Genomic DNA, 20,521 nt, shown 5'->3' on the forward strand with positions numbered 1-20,521 from the left:
CATAGCGACCCTATAGGACAGAGTAGAACTGCCCCATAGGGTTTCCAAGGAGCAGCTGGTGGATTTGAACTGCTGACCTTTTGGTTAGCAGCCATTCTTAAACACTGCGCCAAGCAATCCCCAAACCCAGATCTGATGATTTCTTTTCTCAAAAATGTTCAGTGGTTCTTTTCCTCCTATTGACTTAAGTACACGACTCCCGGCCTTCATGAACCACCATAATCAGGCCCTGGTCGACTTTTTCCATCTCATCTACCTCTCCTCTGTATTAGACCACTGGTGTCTTCTAGCTATTTAGTTAAGCCCACACTTTTCCAACGTTACGACTTTATCCTCATGGTTCTAAACTTCCTGAGTCAGAATCGACTCAAAGGCACACAACCACAACAACAACAACGACCCGTCTTCCTGAATGCCTTCGAACCTCTGGCTTTGGAACTCCTATTCATTCTGGGAGTTCTGCCTTGTACTCAAGGTCTGTGTGATCCTGATTTGCCCTCTTCACTAGACTGCATGTTATCTGAGCCCTGTCACTGCGCATTCCTCGTTTTTGAGAATCCTGCAGTTTCTTCTGCCATGCCTACTACCTAGCTGTTTATTAAATATTTGTTAAACTGAATGGAAATAACTGTAATGTGCATTTCAAGCTCCAAGTGTCTCTGAAAACCCTGAAAAAAGTTCCAAGTCTGCAGAAAATATTTTACAGGAAAGGAGTGAGCGAGTTGCTCATTAGAACATTTCCTTGTTTTATGTCCCTGATCCATAAGAGGAAAAACATGTCCTCTTGCATCTCAAATATCTGGAAACTGGCCTCTCAATACATTATGGGCTACAGGATATTTTCCAGTGCAGGTTTACATTTTATTTTCATGTCATTTTATCTAAAGTAGTCACATATTTTAGCTCTGATCCTCATGACTGCGTATTCCTTTGCTAGCTTAAAAAAAGAAAAACCTCAAAACTGGGAACCTGGGCACAAATCCATTCCTCTCTAAGAGGCAGACTGAATAGTAGGACATTAGCCCCAGAGAGTTAGTGTAACAAAGTCTCCTCATCGGTACTGAAAGGATTATATTTTTACAAATGTTGGGTCATGAATTCATGTCACTAGTTTATGGGATTGAAGATATTTCCATTTTACAGGAAAACTAAGAATTTAATCCCTAAAATCTAGACAGCTATTTCTCAGAACTCATAAAATTAGCATTAAAGTTATCTTTTTCTTCCTTGTTTTTACTTTATTCCTGACCTAGGTAATTACACTAATGTTAATGTTAGTTCGTTATGAATAATGAATTCAGCATAAAAGAGAGTTATTTGGCTGAAATCAATTATATTTCTAAAAATAAGAAAACCAGGATTTAAAGCTCTGGCAAGTCATTGTACGGGCTTTGAATTTATGAAGTTATAGATTCAGATTTCAGATTACTATATCCTTGTCTTTTCTCTGCGATTTATAGTGACCTACTCCCTGGATGGTGCAAATGGTTAACATGCTTGGCTGCTAAATGAAAGGTTGGAAGTTCAGGCCCATCCAGAAGTACCTCAGAAGAAAGGCCTGACAATCTACTTCCAAAAAAAAAAAAAAAAGCCATAGAAAACCCTATAAAGCACAGTTCTACGCTGGCACACACAGTGTTGCCATAAGTTGGAATTGAATCCATTCCAAGTTAGTATATATTGTAGCCAAGTGCTGGTGAAATAATTTACAACTTCAAGTAAAGAAATATGCTTAGCAAAAAGAATTTCATGAACCAAATAGCCCTGTCACTTACACAAATGGAGCCAACATTTTTCTTCACTAGGATCAAAAACCAACTAGACAACCTGGATGGATCTCCAGGGAATTACACAGTGAAAAAAGTCCAAACTTAAAAATGGTTACATATTATATGATTCCGTTTAAGTAACACGCTTAAAATAACAAAAGTATAGATATGGAGGACAGAGGATAAAACTGAAATGGGTGCAGGGAGGAGGTGGGAGTGGCTATAAAGGGGTAGTAGGAGGGAGCCTTGTGGTGATAGAATGGTTTTGTAAGTCCAATGTGGTGGTTACATGAAGCTACCAAAACCCACAAACCTGTTGCCGTCGAGTTGATTTGGACTCATAGCGACCGTATAGGACAGAGTAGAATTGCCCAATAGGGTTTCCAAGGAGTAGCTGGTGGATTCAAACTGCCAACTTATTGGTTAGCAGCTGTAGCTCTTGACCTCTGTGCCACAAGGGCTCCACACAGGTGATAAAACTGCATAGGAACACACACACACACACACACACACACACACACACACACACACGAGTGCTTTGTAACACTGGTAAAATCTGAATAAGCTCTGTGGATCACACCAGTGTCAATGTCCTGGTGTTGATAGTCTACTATAGTTACTCAAGGTGTTGTCACTGGGGAGAAGGGGCACTGGGAAGAAGGTGTATGGGACTCTCACCAAGTACATATTTTTGCAACTTCCTGTGAACCTATAGTTATTTCAAAACAAAAAGTTAAAAAAAAAAAATCAGACATTTCCTCATCACTTTAGAGAAGGAGCTGCAAACCCAAACGCCACCGAGGTCAGGTGGTAACAAAAATAAGTGAAGGGAGGGTGAAAACCATGGCTTGTATCCAGGAGGCAGCTGCTGTTGGGCTTCTGCCATTGCAGGATTGTGGGCCTGCCAATTGCTGAATTGTTTCTTTTAAAGATGTTGGAACTCTACATTTCTAATAAAAAATCTCCTAAATTTCAAATATTGATAACTATCTCCAACTTTTTCTGAACACTGTGTCAGTCAAACTAAAGATACATGAGGGTTGGATTCAGCGTAACAGTCACTGGTATGTGATTTCAGCTTCACAGTAGAGGTTGGGTTTGGCCCCAAAATGAATTCCCCACAGAATAATCTGGTCATTTCAGTACACAGCTCACACTTACAAGTGATCTATTGCAAAAGGCTGAAATCAGTTATATTTGGTCACTCCTGAAAAAGCGAGTGTTCTGATCAGGCCATTAATGCAAATGTCATAAGCCACCAGACACTGACACACAAGGACTCTGAATACCGTTGACATTTGTTTGACTCACAGCTGGACTGAGGCCACTGTCACTGCAACCTCCTGCAGGGATGGCCAAGACCTTAACCACCAGTTCCTCAGCATGGTGCCTGGGGCGTAGGAGACGCTCAGTTGGTGTTTTTGGAAGTATTCATTTGTACTTCCTCAGCTATCTTAGTTCGTCATTTATTTTAAAGCTAAGTGAGATCTAAGTGAGATTGTAAGTGGAGAAAATGGGCCAGAGTCTGTTGTACCATGCTAGAATTTAACTTATGTCTAAGCTGATACAAAGCTCTGGTGAATTCACATTATATGTGGCCATCAATAGCACCTGTAACCTCTGTCGCTATTTAAAGCTCTGAACATATGCCTTTTGTTAATTAGCAAACCACTACCAGTCTGTCAGTTTGTCGTACTGGGGTGGCTTGTGTGTTGCTACGAAGCTGGAAGCTCTGCCACAGTATTTCAAATACCAGCCGCGTCACCCATGATAGACAAGTTTCAGCGGAGTTTACAGAGTAAGAAAAACTAGGAAGAAAGGCCTGGTGATTTACTTCCAGAAATTAGCTAATGAAAACTTTATGGATCACAACAGAATATTGTCCCATATAGTGCTGCAAGATGAGCCTCTTCGGTTGAAAAGCACTCTAAACACACAGTGGCCACAATAATGGACTCAAGTATACCAATGATCACGAAGATAGTGCAGGACCAGGCAATATTTAGTTCTGTTATATATAAAGTCACCATGAGTTGGAGCTGACACCATGACAGCTAACAATTAGCGTCAATGAGCAGAGTAAGGCGCTGATATTGTCCTCATTACAGTTTTGGTCCATTAAAGACCTTCTCATCTCTGCCCTGTTAACTGCCCAGAATACAGACATCCCTTCCTCCTTTCCTCCCAACCCAGCCAGCTGACTCAGAAAGAAGTGAAAAGGGTTTAGATAATTGCACATTCTTCACTACTTGCAAAACAGCTCCAAGTACCACATCTATGAGTCAATAAACATCCCCCCCACTGTCTGAAACAACATCAAGTGCACTAACAAAACGCTTCCGTCTGTCTCCAATCTCTAATACCTTGAATATACCTAATTCCTTCTTGAAAAGAGTGGGTGGAAAAATTCCAGTTTTTAAAATTTTTGCTAACTTATAGGTTAGCAATAGGTTAGCTTTTAAAATTTTACCTATGTCCCAAACACAAAAGTCTCAAAATCAAATTTAAATTATTAAAAAAATTATTCATTCACATTATTTCTGTCCTCTTTTCCCAAAGTCTGCTAATAAGAATCCTGAGAATGTTTAGTAATCCTCTCTTTAAAAAAATAAGGATTTGTAGGTATTACATAATTATATGCCAATAAGAGTCTTTTTCTGTTTACCTTTTTTTTTTTAACAAAGCTTTATAATATGCAGACTTTTAAAGGGTTGGTTCCGGCCTCGAAAATTATGCTAATGAGGTAAGAGCAATAATTCAAAGCGTGGCCACTAATTTCTCTAAGGGGAAATATGCAGGGACCCTGGCTCTATGTTTGTTTTCAACTAATTATCATGTATTTACTTTTCCATTAGTCCAATAATTTTTCTTTCAATTTAGAATTAAGCAATAAGACACTGAATTATATAAAGGCCTGTTTAGCATAACAGACACACCCCATTATTCCCTAGTCCTCTGATTTACTGCTCTTAAAATGCACAACCAAGAGGCTGTCGATATGCCCTTTCGTATTTATATTCCATCATGCAGTCACCTCAATAACTTATGCATTCTCAGAAGGACTACCTAGCAATTAACTCTAGTCTTTTCCAACTCACCATCTCATTATGTAAAGTGGATTTTAACACAAACTTTATTAGTAACTTTCAATTCTAATTCCTTCTTATCTCCTCCACTCCCACCCTGCCTAGTAATGACAGTTTACATGTGACCAAAATACTCTGGAAAAAAATGGCAGCTTAAAAAATCCACATTGGAGTGGCAGGACATTTAGTAATTGGTCTTTGCACTATGGGGCACCACAATAAATCGAGATTGTCATAGTTCAGCTGAAGCATGTGATGCAATTCTTTATAGAAATGGAAATGAATTCTCTCTGCCACACAACACAGCATTTTAACTACATTCAGGAGGAAAAGGCAAGTAAGGAAGCTATTATTTTTGTTCAAAAAGCAAAAAAAATGACAATCCTTTGTTAGAAGGTAAAGGAATTCATACTATCTCTTCTTCAAAGACTAGGAAGAGGGGATGCGTGTGAAGCCATCAACTGAAGAGCTGAAGACTGAAGTGTGGTTTAATGTACATGTTCTTGCAGTAAGGAGCCAAGGTGGGCTGATGAAGGTTCTCATAAAACCAAAGGAAAGGCAGCACCTTGTAGATGACACGTCAAGTGCGTGAACAGCTGGATAGCCCGTCAGTGCAACTGACTTACCAACGTCGGGATCCACGGCTTGAACTCTGGTTAACAGAGCCTTGGTGGCAGTATTCTCATAGACGCGGGCATTGTAGTGTTCAGAAGAAAATACGGGGGGGTTATCGTTCACGTCCTCCAAGATCAGTCGGATATTGGATTGGCAGAACCTGCCACCTCCATCGGTGGCCCTGGCAATCAGGCTGTACACAGGGACTCGCTCCCGGTCCAGCAAAGCCAAAGTTTTTAACTCACCTGTGAAAATCAATGGCAGCATGGTTGGCCTGGCCTTTCTCTGAAGAGTAGAGAATTAATTATATAAAGAATCCCCAACACAGGAAGGACCAACGATATTTGGCCCAAGTGACCCATACTTGGAAAGAGATCCAATTCAAATTTTTAGGCATTAAGGAAAAAATTATGGTACTGTAGATGTACCAACAAACAAGCTCCATGACCTTTGAAGGCCTGTAATTAACCCTGCTGTGAAGTCTGTGGTTTCAGGGCTTCTTTCTTTTGCCTACTTAGAGAAACTCCATCCATCTCTAAACTTCTCAAGATCTGCTTAGGATATCTCCTATGCCTCTGCATTTCTGCTATATCTACAGAAAAAAAGTATCAAGAATGGACTGGTATCCTAAATTCTCTAATGGTCAGTAATATCAATAATCCATAGACCTAGAGGGGCAGTCTCTTGGCTGCCAGAGATTCAGTGTATCTTTACCCCATCTTTTAAAGGAAAGCAAAGCAATCAAAACAGAGGCTGTCCTTAGCACTACAGCAGGGTCATGAAGAACCTCTACAATGCCAGGGTTAACCTTTTACTTGCTGGATGGTAGATGGGCCTGTGGAGGAGGGGTCAGGCCATTGGATGGGGATACTTGAGGAGCCTGGGGCAGCAGCTCTATACCAATCAGCACGGAGATATGTCTGTATCTTAACCACTGGAACAGATGGACAGGTGCTAGACATCAGCTCCCATACGTTGTTTAAGTTTCAATAGATAATGACAAGAAGCACAGTGACAGAACTAAATAAATGCTATTTGGTGAGAAATAGGACTCATGAAATATTATTACTTTTAAATAAAATTAGCAGACATTATTCAGGCCAAGCCATCTATATTGATAAAGCAGTTTCTCCTATAGCATCCTCCAGCAGCCAGTCAGTTCTCAAACACAGGTTGGATCATTTCCCTCTTCTGCCCCAAAATGTTCAGTGGCTTCTCAGGGAAACATTCTAGGTTCTCCATGGTTTCACCTAAAGTTATTTTCCCACCACTATTCTCACAAGCCAATCTCTAACTCCTCCCACCAGTGCCAATGTTGTACAAGCCATTTCTTGGATGGGTGGAGCTCTCGCTGTCTCTATAGCCTGTGGTGTCCTGCTTTAGTCACTGGAATCCTGGCTCAGTTCAAATGCCAACTCTTCCTTAAAACAGTTTCCTCTTCCCTCTCATCAGACTATTAGCTACTTCTTCCTCTGTGCTCAGATACTTCCACTTATACCCGTCCTGGGTACTCATTTTATTCTGCCTTTCATTATTATTATTACTGATTTACCTGTCTGTTTTCCCCACTGGGTTACACCATCCCTTGGGCATGATTTGTTTTGTTCATCTTGGAGTCTACCACAAATATCCCATAGAGTGCTTTTATGTTTACTAGCTAATCAGTAAATGCTAGCTATTGAGTAAATAATAACCAGGTCCATATTCCCACGGAGTTAAGTCAGTGCTTCCCAGTAGAATGCAACTAACACAAGAGAGGTGGGTAGGGAGGAGCCACGACCTTTTTTGGAGACTCAGTAGTTATTCACTAGAACCAAGAGAGCACTGGAAACATACAAGCTATTCAATCTTTACACTTTATTTAAAAATTGCCATTGGATGGATATAGCACTTAAATAAGTTGCCTCCACAGAAAATGTCTTTTCCATTAGCATTCGCTTTCAATGAGTGCATCTGGCTTTAGCTTACATAACCTTTCACCCTGTATATTTTACATGAATATGTATGTAAATCTAGGGATCCACAGTTTAGGAGAAACTAGGCAGGAATGTTTAATAAAAACTAGACAATTGTATTAATAAGAATTAGGAAGGGGCCCAAAGAGATTTCAGTATGGCAAAACTCTCTTCCTATGCATTGCTGGCTGGTTTGCATGGAAACCTGTATTTGTGATGAAACTCTATTTACACCTTTTACAGGCAGATGCCTTAACTCATGGATATGAGAAACAGTAGACGCAAACAGAGATGTCTGACTACTTGATGCTAATAAACATAGGTAAAGTCAGGGCAAGTTTTATAAGCCAAATAAAATTTGTATGGTCTAGACTGTCCATCTTCGGACACCATGCGCTCCCAGCATTTCCTAGATAAAGTCCAAGATAGTAGAGCAGGTTCTACTGTATTAACTAGGTTCTAGTGTATTAACTACCCACTAGTGATGAGACCATATGAGAGTTTAACTTCTCTACCGGATAAACAATGGCATTTACCCCAAGAACAAATTTCACCTTACCACTTTCTGGATCTAGAAAAAATTCATTGTTTCCAGATCCATAGAGTGAGTATCGTATATCTCCATTGGATCCAATATCAGCATCCTTGGCACTGACCTTCAGGATAATTTTAGTTGATGGAATGTCTTCCGGAAATGATGCTGTATATACAACCTGGGCAAAGGTAAGGAGAGGTGTTTAAATAATTATTATTTTGGGGACAATTGTCATGATTTCTTTTAACATGTATCTATGTAATTTAGCTTCTGCTATTTTTTTCCCTCTACCACAGAACTATATAACAACAATAAATGATGATACATGGTGTTTCTGATGCCCTGCCTGCCCCATGCCCATTCAGTCAACAAATATTTATTGAGCACCTACTATGTGCTAGATACTATTTTAGGTGTTAAGAGTACAACAGTAAACAAAACAGATCTTGTGGAATCAAGGCACACATCATGAATTGATCATGATCCTCTTTCCTGCTAATCCCCAGTGGGGCTCTGGGAGCCCTACAATTCTTTGAAGCATCATTGTTGACATTTGGCATTAGCATGAGAGATTAAATCTATTTGCAACACTTTTCTGAGTTTTAGCTAGTTGCCGTTGAGTTGATTCTGACTCATGGCAACCCACATGTATTAGAGTAGAACTGTGCTCTGTAGGGTTTTTAATAGCTGACTTTTTTGGAGTAGATTTCCAAGGCTTTCCTCTGATGCACCTCCATTTGGACTCAAATCTCCAACCTTTCGGTTAGCAGCTGTTTATTAACTGCACCACCAAGAACTTTCTAAGCTATGTTGCTGTTGTGTGCCGTAGAGTCGATTATGACTCATACCGACCCTATAGAACAGAGTAGAAATGCCCCATAGGCTTTCCTAGGATGCAGTCATTATGGGAGCAGATTGTCATGTCTTTTTTCCCACAGAGTGGCAGGTGGGTTCGAATCGCTGACCTTCCGGTTAGCAACCTAGTGCTTAACGATTGTGCCACCAGGGCTCCTTTTCTAAGCTATAGACTACCAATAATGTCTCGTGGTCTATATGGTAACAAAAATGGTAAACAGTGACTTAATTTCAGTAAAAAATACAAAATCTAGTCCTGCGCCCCTGTCATTGACTGTCGTGTTACTTTAAGAGGAGCCTGGAGACCTGGGCTCATTACCAACACCGCCACTAACCAGCTGTGTAAACCGATAGAAGCAATTTATCCTTTAAGAGCATTCCACTTCTCTGTCATGAAAGCAGTGATTTAGGCAGGATAAGCCATAAGATGCTTTTTGATTACTTAAGACTTATTTAATTTTAAGACTCATGCTTTTGGGACAACATTAGGTATCTGATCTCGCTATCTATACTATTTTCATGTCTACAGTATTTCATTCTAGACACCACCTCTTACCTTCTTATCTCCAATTGGAGCTCACTAATCAAGAAGGTAAGAGCAGAAATTAGTCTTGTCCTTAAGGAGAAAAGTGAAATGGGTCCTGATTTAATTTTAGGGAAGCATATTCAAAGACAGAGATATGTGCCCAAATCTCACCTGATCACAGACTGGGCTATTGTCATTCACATCACTGACAGTCACTTCTACCATGGCCTGTGTGACAAACAGCCCATCAGTGGCAGTGATATTGAGGAAGTAAATGTCTTGTTCTTCTCTATCTAGAGGTCTCTTCACATAGACCTTCCACTCATTCTGCACCAGGCCCAGGGCAAACCTTCCTCCGGGGTTCCCTCCTGCAGTGAAAAAAGAGCTTTTGAAGATGTGCAATGAAATCCTTGATCTATAGCCAACGGAAGAGGTCTGTGTGGGGTCATCTAGGTGTCCCCTAAACTGCAGCATTTATAATACTTCGATTCTCGTGCAACAAAGCATGATATTTATATGCTTGGCTTGTGTGGAAAGTAAAACAGTAACTTTCCAAGAGAATAAAACCCACTTAGAGAAGCTGGAGATGATCTTTTGTTTAGTTCCCCTTAAGAACAATCAAATTCAAACTGTGAACAATCAATCCTCTTCTCAGGATGATACAATTGTCTTTCCACTTAGTCTCAAGAGAGGATGTAATACACCATAGCTCTTGTTACCAAGACAGTTTCATTAGCTGTTGATTACGCAGTCAAGGAAAGGCAGTCAGTTCTATTAAGGAATTCTTTAATGAAGGCTTGATCATACAGCTGTGCTCTTCTTATAAGGATTGGAGTTTGGGGAAGAAAAGTTTACATGATAGAGGAAGACTCATTAGTATTAAATAGTCCTAATGAGGGGTCATTTAAGGAGCAGTTCAAAGATAAGCACTGCAATTAGATTACATTTATCAGAGCAAAGCTGGTGAAAGTGGAAGTAGAAGAGATGAAGGGAACCATCTTTTTATGATGCGGAAAGACTGACAGTGACCCCAGCAATAGTACTTTTCCATATCATTAAGCTACACAGAGACAAAAACAGCTTGGAGAACAAGAGGGGAGAGGAAGGAAGAAAAAAACTACCTTGATCTTCTAATTCCTAAAAAGGAAATAATGTCATTTCAAACACCGAGGAAGACTGGACAAGACTGCTGGCAAGAATTCTGCCAGGCATCAAATGTGCTCATCACCCTTTCGTTTATTTGGGCAGTCAACAAGTATATATTACCTACTCTGGGCCAGGCACTGTTCTGGACAAACCTGAAAAATAATCCCTGCTTTTGTGGTGGTGCTCACATTCTAGTGAGGATGACAGACATTAGACATAAACAAAAAAACATATCTTATTGCCGGTTGGTTACTTCATTGAAAAAGTGGAGTCATCTTACCTTCTTAACAAAGAATCCTAAACAAAGTACAGGGCAAAGATCATGGTCCTACCAGAAAGGCTGAGTGGTGAGACACCATTTTAATTGTCCTGGAATCCATATTTCTGGGTCCATAGAATTGGGGTGACCCACCCAGCCCATTTGTCCTTATGAACCTTGATCCTTTAAAGAACTGGTTTTCCTGGAGTCACTTTCAGGTGAAGCAATAGCCTAGTAAGCAGCTTAGCAAGACCGTTTTGCCTTAGGTATTGGGCTCTTTTGGAGAATTATCTGTGTTCAGTCAGGGTCAAGAAGCAGGAACTCCAGGGTCTGACTGCAAGCTGTGTTTTAGGATATACAGCGTGTCCTAAGTAACTCTGTTTTTACAACAGACTGACCCTCAAACCCTGCCCGTGCTCTGACTCTATCTCCTGAGAAACCAACATGAAAGGAATTTACAATGACCTTCAGGAGACTACCCTGTCTGGATCCCGCCTGTATAACCTGTCTTCACTATCCTCTTCTCAAAGCGCCTTCCTGATATTTTCGGTTTGATGTTGCCTGATTTGAATCTCATCTACTCATAATAAATATGTTCTGTTACACTAATTTCTGGTGCATCTCTGTGCATTTCGGTTTTTAACAGTGGCAAGGAGCATACTCTAGATTACAGGGCATGGGGAGGGGGGATCTGTCCAAAGACCTCGACAGTCATGGGATTTTGTTGTTGTATGCCATTGAGTTGATTTTTGACTCATAGTGACCCCATGTGACAAAGTAGAATGGTCCCCTAGGGCTTTCTAGGTTGTAATCTTTACGGGAGCAGATTGTCAGGTTTTTTTCCCCAAGGAGCCACTGAGTGGATTTGAACCACCAACCTTTGGAGTCAAGTGCTTAACAATTTGCGCCACCAGGGCTCATTGACCATGGGATAAACAGAACCATATTGAGACACAGTGCAGACAAGGTGAGGACTGCACATTCCTCTAGTGCAGTGGTTCTCAACTAGGGGCAATTTTGCCCTCAGGGGACATTTGTCAAAATCTGTAGACATTTTTGGTTGTTACACTGACTACGGATGGGGGGTGCTGCTGAAATTTAGCAGGGATGCTGCTATACATCCTACAATTCACAGGGCAGCCCTCCCACAACAAAGATTTGTCCCCAAACGTCAGTAGTGTCGAGGTTAAGAAATGTGTTCCGGTGAGGCGCAGGGTCCTCCCTGGTATATCACTTTCCTCCACCGCTGGTGAGGAGTCAATTATGCTTTAGTTGAATATTATTTCAGCACGCACAAATCTAACCTCTCTATTAAATGCTTTCAGTGCAAGCCCACACCGTTCTTTTGTTAAATAAAATGATTAATAAGTCTTTTGTTCATCTGAGGCAGCACAGCCAAGTTATGTTACATCAAGAGCAAAAGTTAAATCTAATTAAAATCAGCTGGTGGTTGGCACTGCTAATAGTAACAGTAGCTTTAAGCTACTCTGTGCTCATTACTTTGATAAAGTTTATGGGACGGTCCCTTTAAATCATTCATTGAGAATTCAGAGGCTATGTATAAACAATTAAGGCTGAGTATTCAACAATTCTTTCAAATAGAAAAGTATCCTTTAGAATGCCTAAGAAGCTTTTGCTCAGAAACTGAACACAAAGGGATGCTTTACTTGTCTCTTTCTTTCCTTACCACCATCCTTCATGCCTTTGCTGTGGAAATATACATTTTAATGTCAAAGGACTGAAAGTATCAGATAAAACATAAAATGTAAAAAGAGATTTAAACAGAAAACACCATCAAAAAAACAGTTCCATAATGAAAAAGGAGAAGAATAACACCGAAGAGAAGTGTAGCAATCCAAGCATTGACACGTATGCTCCACTGCAGAGCTTATTCTACAGTGATTAATTAACTTTTCCACTAACACACTTAAGCAGATTCTGTGTCCTAAGCGCCTTCTAATTAATTCATTTTTCACTCCGAATAATGTAGTTTTTCCAAAGGGAAGCCACCTGACTACAAGTACTGATGGATTCTTTAAAATCTTTTGGCATTTTGTTTATGTTCCGCCTTTGAATGCCACAATATCAAAATAGTAGCTTTAAACCCTTCAAACGTTTTTAGGAAGACAGTCCCCACACCGCCAACCCTCTCCTCTTTGGCAGTTTAAGGCCAGTTGCCCCTGGGAAGATACCCCTGGTCAGGGATATCCCATCTTCACTCAGTCATGAAATCCTTGGCCCCTTTGAGCAATGGTGACATTTTTTGGTGCACTCTTGGTGGACTCATTTGTCTATCTTGGCTTCCCCATTGAACTGCTGCTTACTATTTAGAAAGACAGAAAAGAAAAGAAAAAAAAAAACTTCTGAAATAGAAAAAAGAAAGAAAAGAAAATTGAGTTATCAGAAGAAATACCCCTTGGTACAGAATTAAAACAGGATTTATCAGCAAAAGGTCAAATTTTGCTTTTTAATTTATATATGTGCTTGTGTGTGCATACGTGTGTTTATTACCAGGAGAAACTTGTAAGTGAAGTTTATTGGGATCAAACCATTTGTTTTTCTAGCACTAGAAAAGATAGGAAGAAAGATAGTTCAAAATGTATCTCCCCACCAGACTGCAAAATGGTGCAGCCACTGTGGAAAATGGCTTGGCGGTTCCTAAAAAAAGTTAAACAGAATTACCATATGACCTAACAATCCTGCTCCAAAGTATCATATTTTTACACAAATAACACACAGCTTCTATGTTTGTTTGCCAACTGTGCCCTTCCCCCTTAAGGTATTTTTGTAAGTGCACTATTCTTATTTATTTTTTTTTACAGCAACATGTAAAAAAAATTAGCATAGTAGCAGTTATGAAAATACCTCGTAGGGGGAGGGCGCAGTTGGCAAACCAACACAGAAGGCGCACGTTATCTGTGTAAAAATAGAATATACACTCAAAAGAATTGAGAGCAGTGATTCATACGGATACTTGTACACCAATACTCACTGCAGCACTCTTCACACTAGCCAAAAGATGGAAACAACCTAAATGTCCATCAACAGATGAATGAATAAACAAAATGTGGTACATATACACAACGGAATATTATTCAGTTATAAAGAGGAATGAAGTTTTAATACATGCTACCACATGGATGAACCTTGAAAACATTATGCCAAGTGAAATAAGCCAGACACAAAAGGCCAAATACTGTATGGTCTCACTTATATGACGTATCTAAAATAGGTAAATCCAAAAAAAAAAAAAAATAGTGGTTACCAGGGGTTAGGGGAGTAAGTGGGGAGTTAAAAAAAATCTCCCCACCAAAAAAACAAAAACAAAAAACCTGTTATCTTCATTTCTTCAAGTGATAGTTTGCTGGACTCTTTTTTAAAAATGATTTTTTTGAAAATGGCACAAGGACTAGGGTAACAATCTGGGCAATCTATGGCAGGCAAACCAATGAATGTGAAATTAAAGTTGTTAGCAACAACTGAAAAACAGGCCGTTCAGAGACCTTTTACACAATCCCAGAAAGGTTTCATTATTCTCAGTTCATCTCATCTTCCTTCTACAATCTTCCATCTTCTATCTTTTTTTTTTAGAAAGCTGAGCATACAATGAAAATGATGGGAGGTGGGGCTTACCTGTAATATGGTAGCTCACTTGGCGATTAATGTCAGAAGTGTCTCTGTCCCACGTGCTAAGGACAGCTACTACTTCACCTGGCGGGTCGCTCTCCTTCACATTCCCTCGGTACACCTCATGGGTAAAGACTGGTGCATTGTCATTTATATCCGTCACCCTGACAGAGACCAAAGCTGTGGAAGAAAGAGAGAAGGCTTCTCCGAGGTCGGAAGCCACCACGGAGAAAGCGAATGAGGGATCTGTCTCGTGATCCAGGTCCTTCAAGGTGCTGATCCAGCCTGTGTTGCTGTCGATATTGAATGCTTCCATTACCTTCTCAGGCTGGGCATCTGAGTGGAGGGAGTAAGTGACCTGCCCATTGGCTCCCCAATCTACATCGAGTGCTCTCACTTGTGTGAGTTTTGTGCCCACAGGCATCCCTTCCATTATGATTGTCTCGTAGCTTGATGTTTCAAAAACTGGCTTGTTGTCATTCAAATCCAATACCTTGATATCTACATCCACAGTAAACACAATGTCTACCTTGTCCAGTGGTATAGTGGCTGCTACTTTAAAGTGGAAAGCAGGGCTGATTTCGTGGTCAAGGCGCTTGTCAAGCTTGATAGTACCTGTCTCCTGTTCTATGACAAAGACACCTCCTTTGTTGTTTTCTGGCCGTTCCCCATTCACTGTGCTAAACTGGACATTCTGACTGGGCAAAATCCTCAGGGTGTCCACCGTGCTCCCAATGGCTGTATCTTCTGCAATGGTAAAGGAATACTGAGACTGGGTGAACGAAGGCAAGAACGTTTCAGAGGGCAAGACGTGGATATACACAGGAATGAGGGAGTGCTTTACTGGAATGCCCCCATCTACTGCTTTGACGAAGAACGACAACACTGTATTTTTCAGCTGGTTAAAATTGCCCTTTGTGACCATCCAGCCATTGTCGGGATCGATTTCCAGGAGGTCAGCCACTGAAACCGAGGCCTCACTATACAAGGAATATGTAATTCTTGAATTGGCTCCATCATCTGGATCCATGGCTTGAACCTGAGTGACCAGGTGGCCTCTTCCAACATCTGCCCTGACACTGGCTCTATATTCAACAGTCATGAACTGGGGAGCATTGTCATTTTCATCTACAACAATCACCCTCACAGTACAGAAAGTTGTTCTCCCGCCACCATCAAGGGCCCTCAAAAAAATGCTAATGTCTCCTTCCAAAGGATTTTCCCTGTCTAGCTTTTCTGTTGTTATGACCTGTCCATTGCTGTCTATGAGGAATCGGTCCTTGGCAAAGTCATTGATGATGGCGTAGCTGATCTGCCCATATGTCCCTGGATCCCCATCTGTGGCTCGAATATGAATTACCTTTGTCCCAGCAGCTGCATTCTCTCGCACCTCAGCTACGTACATGCTTTGTGAAAAGGCAGGGCTGTACAAATTAGCTCCAAGTACCCTGATGTGCACCTGTGCGGTGCTGGTGAACAGCCCATCAGAGACGGACACATTCAGACTGTACAGAGGCTCCATTCGCTGCTTCCGGTGGTTGGACAATGTGATGACTCCACTCTTGCTGTCCATTAGGAAGCTCGTCCGGTCATTCCCAGATAAAATGCTATATTGCAAACGGTCAAAATCAGAGCTGTCTGCATCAGAGGCTTGTACACAGGTCACAAAATGGCCCCGGGGGGCTAATTCACTCACATATGACTCATAAATGAGCTGATTGAAAACAGGAGGATTGTCATTTATGTCCGAGATGTAGATATGAACCAGGACCTCACTGCTCAGTGATGGGAAGCCACTATCTGTTGCTCTGACTTTCAAAGTGCAATGTTGTACTAATTCATGGTCCAGCATACGAGCTGTCAGTATTAAGCCACTTGCGCTGTCTATGTGAAAATAATCTGTGCTGTTGTAAGTATCCTGGACAATCTGATAATGGACCATTTTATTATTTTCTGAGTCTGCGTCAGTAGAGACAACTTGCAAAACAGGTGTCCCGATGAGACATGCCTCTGATAATGTTGTATTGTATGTGGGTTCATCAAAAATAGGGGGGTTGTCATTTACATCATTAACTTGCAAGTCAACAGTGACTTCAGCCCTGGCACCAGTAAGGGCATCACTGGCTCTTACTGTCAACTTGTAAACAGATGTAATTTCATAATCCAAAGGGCTAACAACTTTCAGGACCCCAGTGTCAAAGTCAATGTTAAACTGTTTATAAGGATCCCCATCAATAATGATATATATGATTCCTTGGCCTTCTGGACTGGTGGCATTGATGCTTAGTATGGGGGTGTCCATTCTGATGTCTTCATTGATAGATGCTGTATAAAAGGGCTTATCAAACACAGGCATTGCTTTGTTGACAATAGTGATGGGAAGCTCCACAGATGCAGACAAAGAGGGTTTCCCACCATCTCTGGCTAGGATGGTGACTCCGTACTCAATGTTGGACAAGTCAGAGTTGAATGCTTCTTTTAAAATAACATTCCCTGAATTAGGATTAATTTCAAAGTGGCCATAGTCATCCTGTAAGACATAGGTCACTTCCCCATTTGCACCTTTATCTTTGTCAATGGCTGTCACCCGGTAAATCAGAGTCCCAGGCTCAGCATCAACTTGCACAGCAGCATAGTAAGGGAGGCCCACAAAGACTGGAGAGTTGTCATTTATGTCTTCAATATTAACCCTGACCACCACCCTAGCCACACGCAGATGGTCTAGCTCACGACTGGCTTCCACCACCAGCTCATATAACTCTTGTTCTTCACGGTCAAAGGGGACTCCAGTGGTCTGAATGACCCCTGAGGTAGATTTTATCTTGAATTTATTTCCTGGGTTTAAGATGCTGTATTTTAGGGGCTCATTAAGGCGGTTTCCAACTGCATTGACAATAGCAACTTTGGTTATGTTAGTGCTGTTCTCTGAGATTGAAGTGGAGTAAATACTTTGTGTAAAGTGGAGGCCACTGTCCATGGCTTCTTTAACCATGATGGTGATCATGGCTGTACTATGGAACTTCCCATCAGACACCGTAACAATCAGCATGTAGTGATCTTTGGAGAGGTTGTTGTTTTTTATGGTGAGCACACCACTGTTTGAGTCAATGAAAAAATGATCCAAGCTGCCTTCCTTTAGGCTGTATGTCAGTTCAGGGGGCACCTCGGAGTCGGGATCCGTGGCGCTAACTTTCAGAACTTCCACTCCGATATAGGTAGGTAGAAGTAAAACAGTCTCAAACACAGCCTGTGTGAACACAGGTGGATTATCATTCACATCTGTCACCTCAATGTTGACTTCGACAGGACTCTCTGCAGTCAGCTGGGGGCTACCACTGTCTCTCACATGCACGTGAAAATGGAAATGGGCGATGGTTTCATGGTCCAGATTGGCAATTGTTCTGATTGCACCTGTACTGGAGTCCACAGTGAAGAACTTCTTGGCTGTGGACTCCACAATCTGATACACCAGCAGAGCATTCCGGCTGCTGTCAGCATCGGTGGCTCGAATCACCAGCGGGCTGTTCTCTGCGTTCCTGACAATGCTATTGACTGGGGCAGCCTCACTTAGGCTGCCTGAGTATTGAGAAAAGAGAAACACCGGGGCGTTATCATTTTGATCAACAATCTGAATGTTGATTGTGGCATTGGAAGCCATCCCTGCCATGTTAGTGGCCTGAATGATGAGTTGATAAGAAGAAGTACGTTCATAGTCCAGTGCTTTCCGAGTGGTGACAACTCCAGAGTATGGATTTATGGTAAACATCCCATCAATGTTTCCATCTTTGACTTCGTAAATGAGGGTAGATTGGCTGATGGCTGAGATGAGAATAACTGACGTTCCAATATCAACATTTTCATTGACTTCTGCTTGGTAGTCTTTGTGTGTGAACTTGGGGTGAGAATTATCAGACATAGTGACAGAAATGCGCACAATGGCAGTGGCAGACATAGGCGGGGAACCCTGGTCTGTGACTTTGACTGACAGGACAAACTGATTCATCGTTGTCATGTCTGGTTCTTTGGAAACAGTGATGATGCCCAGGACTGGTTCGATCTTAAAAGTGTTCCCAGTGTTCCCTAAAATGCAGAAATCAGGGAGAAAATGAGTTACAAGTAGGTCATCAAGATCTTTTTGGATGATTAACTCTTCAAAAATATAAAGCAATTAATTGTACTCATTCCACTGCATTCTGAAATGAGAGATTTATCTTTTAAGGATATTCCAAAGCAACTGGAATAAGTTTTGGAGTCCCTGAGAGGTGCAAACAGTGAAGGGCTCGACTGCTAGCCAACAGGTTGAAAGTTCAAACCACCCCCCTTCCCTGAGGCGCCTCAGAAGACAGGCCTGGTGATCTGCTTGATCACAACCTTGAAAACCCCATGGAGCACAGTTTATTCTGCACACACAGGGTCACCATGAGCCAGAAAAAACTCAACAGCAACTAACAACACAGCTTCTTAATTCAGGTTAAAAATAGCAACAAAAACAACCACCATCACCATAACACAGCGCTGTGAACATTCAAGTTAGGAAATAAGGGGGCTTGTAGGAGAGTCTTTTTCACTAGGAATGTGTAGGACTTCCTCATTCCCAGCCTTGTGAGAAGAGGAACAGATTGGGCTGGAATCCACTAAGGCCAATGGTATAAAGGTATTCATACCTAAACCAGTGCCTCTGTGTTCCACTTTAAGAGAAAGAGGGTTGTAGGAACAGTTTCAGAACATTATAAGGTAGTTATTTGGTTTCAAATTATCCCAGAAGTAAGTTGTGCTACAAGGAATTGATACCACTTCACCCTATCAAAACTGAGATCATCCAAAACACTATTTTGATGTTGGTGGTTTTGTTCGGGTAAATTCTTTCCAAATAACCATTTGCTTTGTAAGTTGTGAGGATTCTTCTTGACTACCCTTCTGCTCTAGCTCTCTCCCAAGCCCCAAAACACATACATGGGCACACATAGAACAAAATCAGACATAAAAAATTATAGGCAGTTGCTCTAAACTCTAACCATTCCACTGATTAAGCATTTGAGGAATTTCTGGTGAAGTAGGAATTTATTGATAATCTGAACCAGCATTGAAGCCAAGAACTCTGAAGAATAACCCTTCTGAAACCGAGAAACTGGGACCTCCACCCCCCTTGACAAATCTAGAATGGGAACAGCCAAGACCCACGACACTGTAGAAGTTTAGAGCTTTGCCTCTGAAAGTTTCAGTAGTTTGAAATCTGGGCTTTTTAAGGATGATTTAAATAAGAGTAAGAAATGTGGAACACAGAACCTGAAGAATGTCAAGAAAGTAGATGGTGACATGGAGCTCAAATAGTGTGAAGAAGCAGACCACATCAAGCTGCTTTTTGTTTCTGTCATCAGGCATTCTGCCCTGTCTCTAAGAATACACACGCTTGTGTGTCTAGATTCTTTTAAATAAAAAAAAAAAAAAAAAAAAAAAAACTTGGTTATTTAACTATATCTGGATTTTTCTTGCTTTTTCAAGTGCTCTACTATAGCAGACATATAGACAATTTAGATGTCAAAATCATTCAGATAAGAGTCCGGGATTCAGAGGACAGTTATATAATGTGTCTATTAAAATACATAGAAAATACAATTGCATCTTCTTTCTAAATACTTATTAAATAAGATTTTCTATGGCTAAAAAAAAAGGCACATTCATATAAAATTTATTTCAATAAGACACTTGCTTATTTTTGAAGGGGAAGTATATCCAGTAAAGAGGTAAATTTGATTCCAGCCCCAAAACGTGCATATTTAACAATGTTGCCTTAGATGTCAGCATGAGTTTTCAATAGGCTACCTAAATGTGGCCACTCTGTGATCACAACAGCAAGAAGTTCAATGACCTCATGAGCAAGCTTTTGAACTTTCAATTAATAGCACCATGGAATTGTGCGAGTCCAACTTTTAATTCACAGACCCTCACGAAGAGCCAGGTGTCATTTTCTTCAACATCTCAGAGGAGAAGATACAGTGATACCTGAGCCATGGCCATCTTCCAATGAATGGCACCAACGTGCACCCCTGAATGATGAACGCTAACAAAGCCAGGTTTCTCTGTGTGCATTGGTTAAGGTGTCCCACCACAGTTTCCAGGTAAGTCCTTCCTCAGCACATTTCTTCAT

At 41.0% G+C, this 20,521-nt stretch overlaps 1 protein-coding gene across 1 annotated transcript in view; it reads right to left on the minus strand.

The window, feature by feature from the left end:
* The window catches only part of FAT3 (FAT atypical cadherin 3), a 593,682-nt gene that overhangs the window by 92,919 nt on the left and 480,242 nt on the right, over positions 1-20,521 (minus strand). The window contains exons 9-12 of the mRNA XM_004385557.2: positions 14,380-18,453; positions 9,513-9,709; positions 7,985-8,138; positions 5,482-5,715 (exon numbers count right to left, since the gene is read on the minus strand). Coding sequence (XP_004385614.1) covers positions 5,482-5,715; positions 7,985-8,138; positions 9,513-9,709; positions 14,380-18,453 — 4,659 coding nt within the window. The remainder of the gene's footprint in view (positions 1-5,481; positions 5,716-7,984; positions 8,139-9,512; positions 9,710-14,379; positions 18,454-20,521) is intronic.

This window comes from Trichechus manatus, unplaced genomic scaffold (genome assembly GCF_000243295.1).
Source record: "Trichechus manatus latirostris isolate Lorelei unplaced genomic scaffold, TriManLat1.0 scaffold00141, whole genome shotgun sequence".
NCBI lineage: Eukaryota > Metazoa > Chordata > Mammalia > Sirenia > Trichechidae > Trichechus > Trichechus manatus.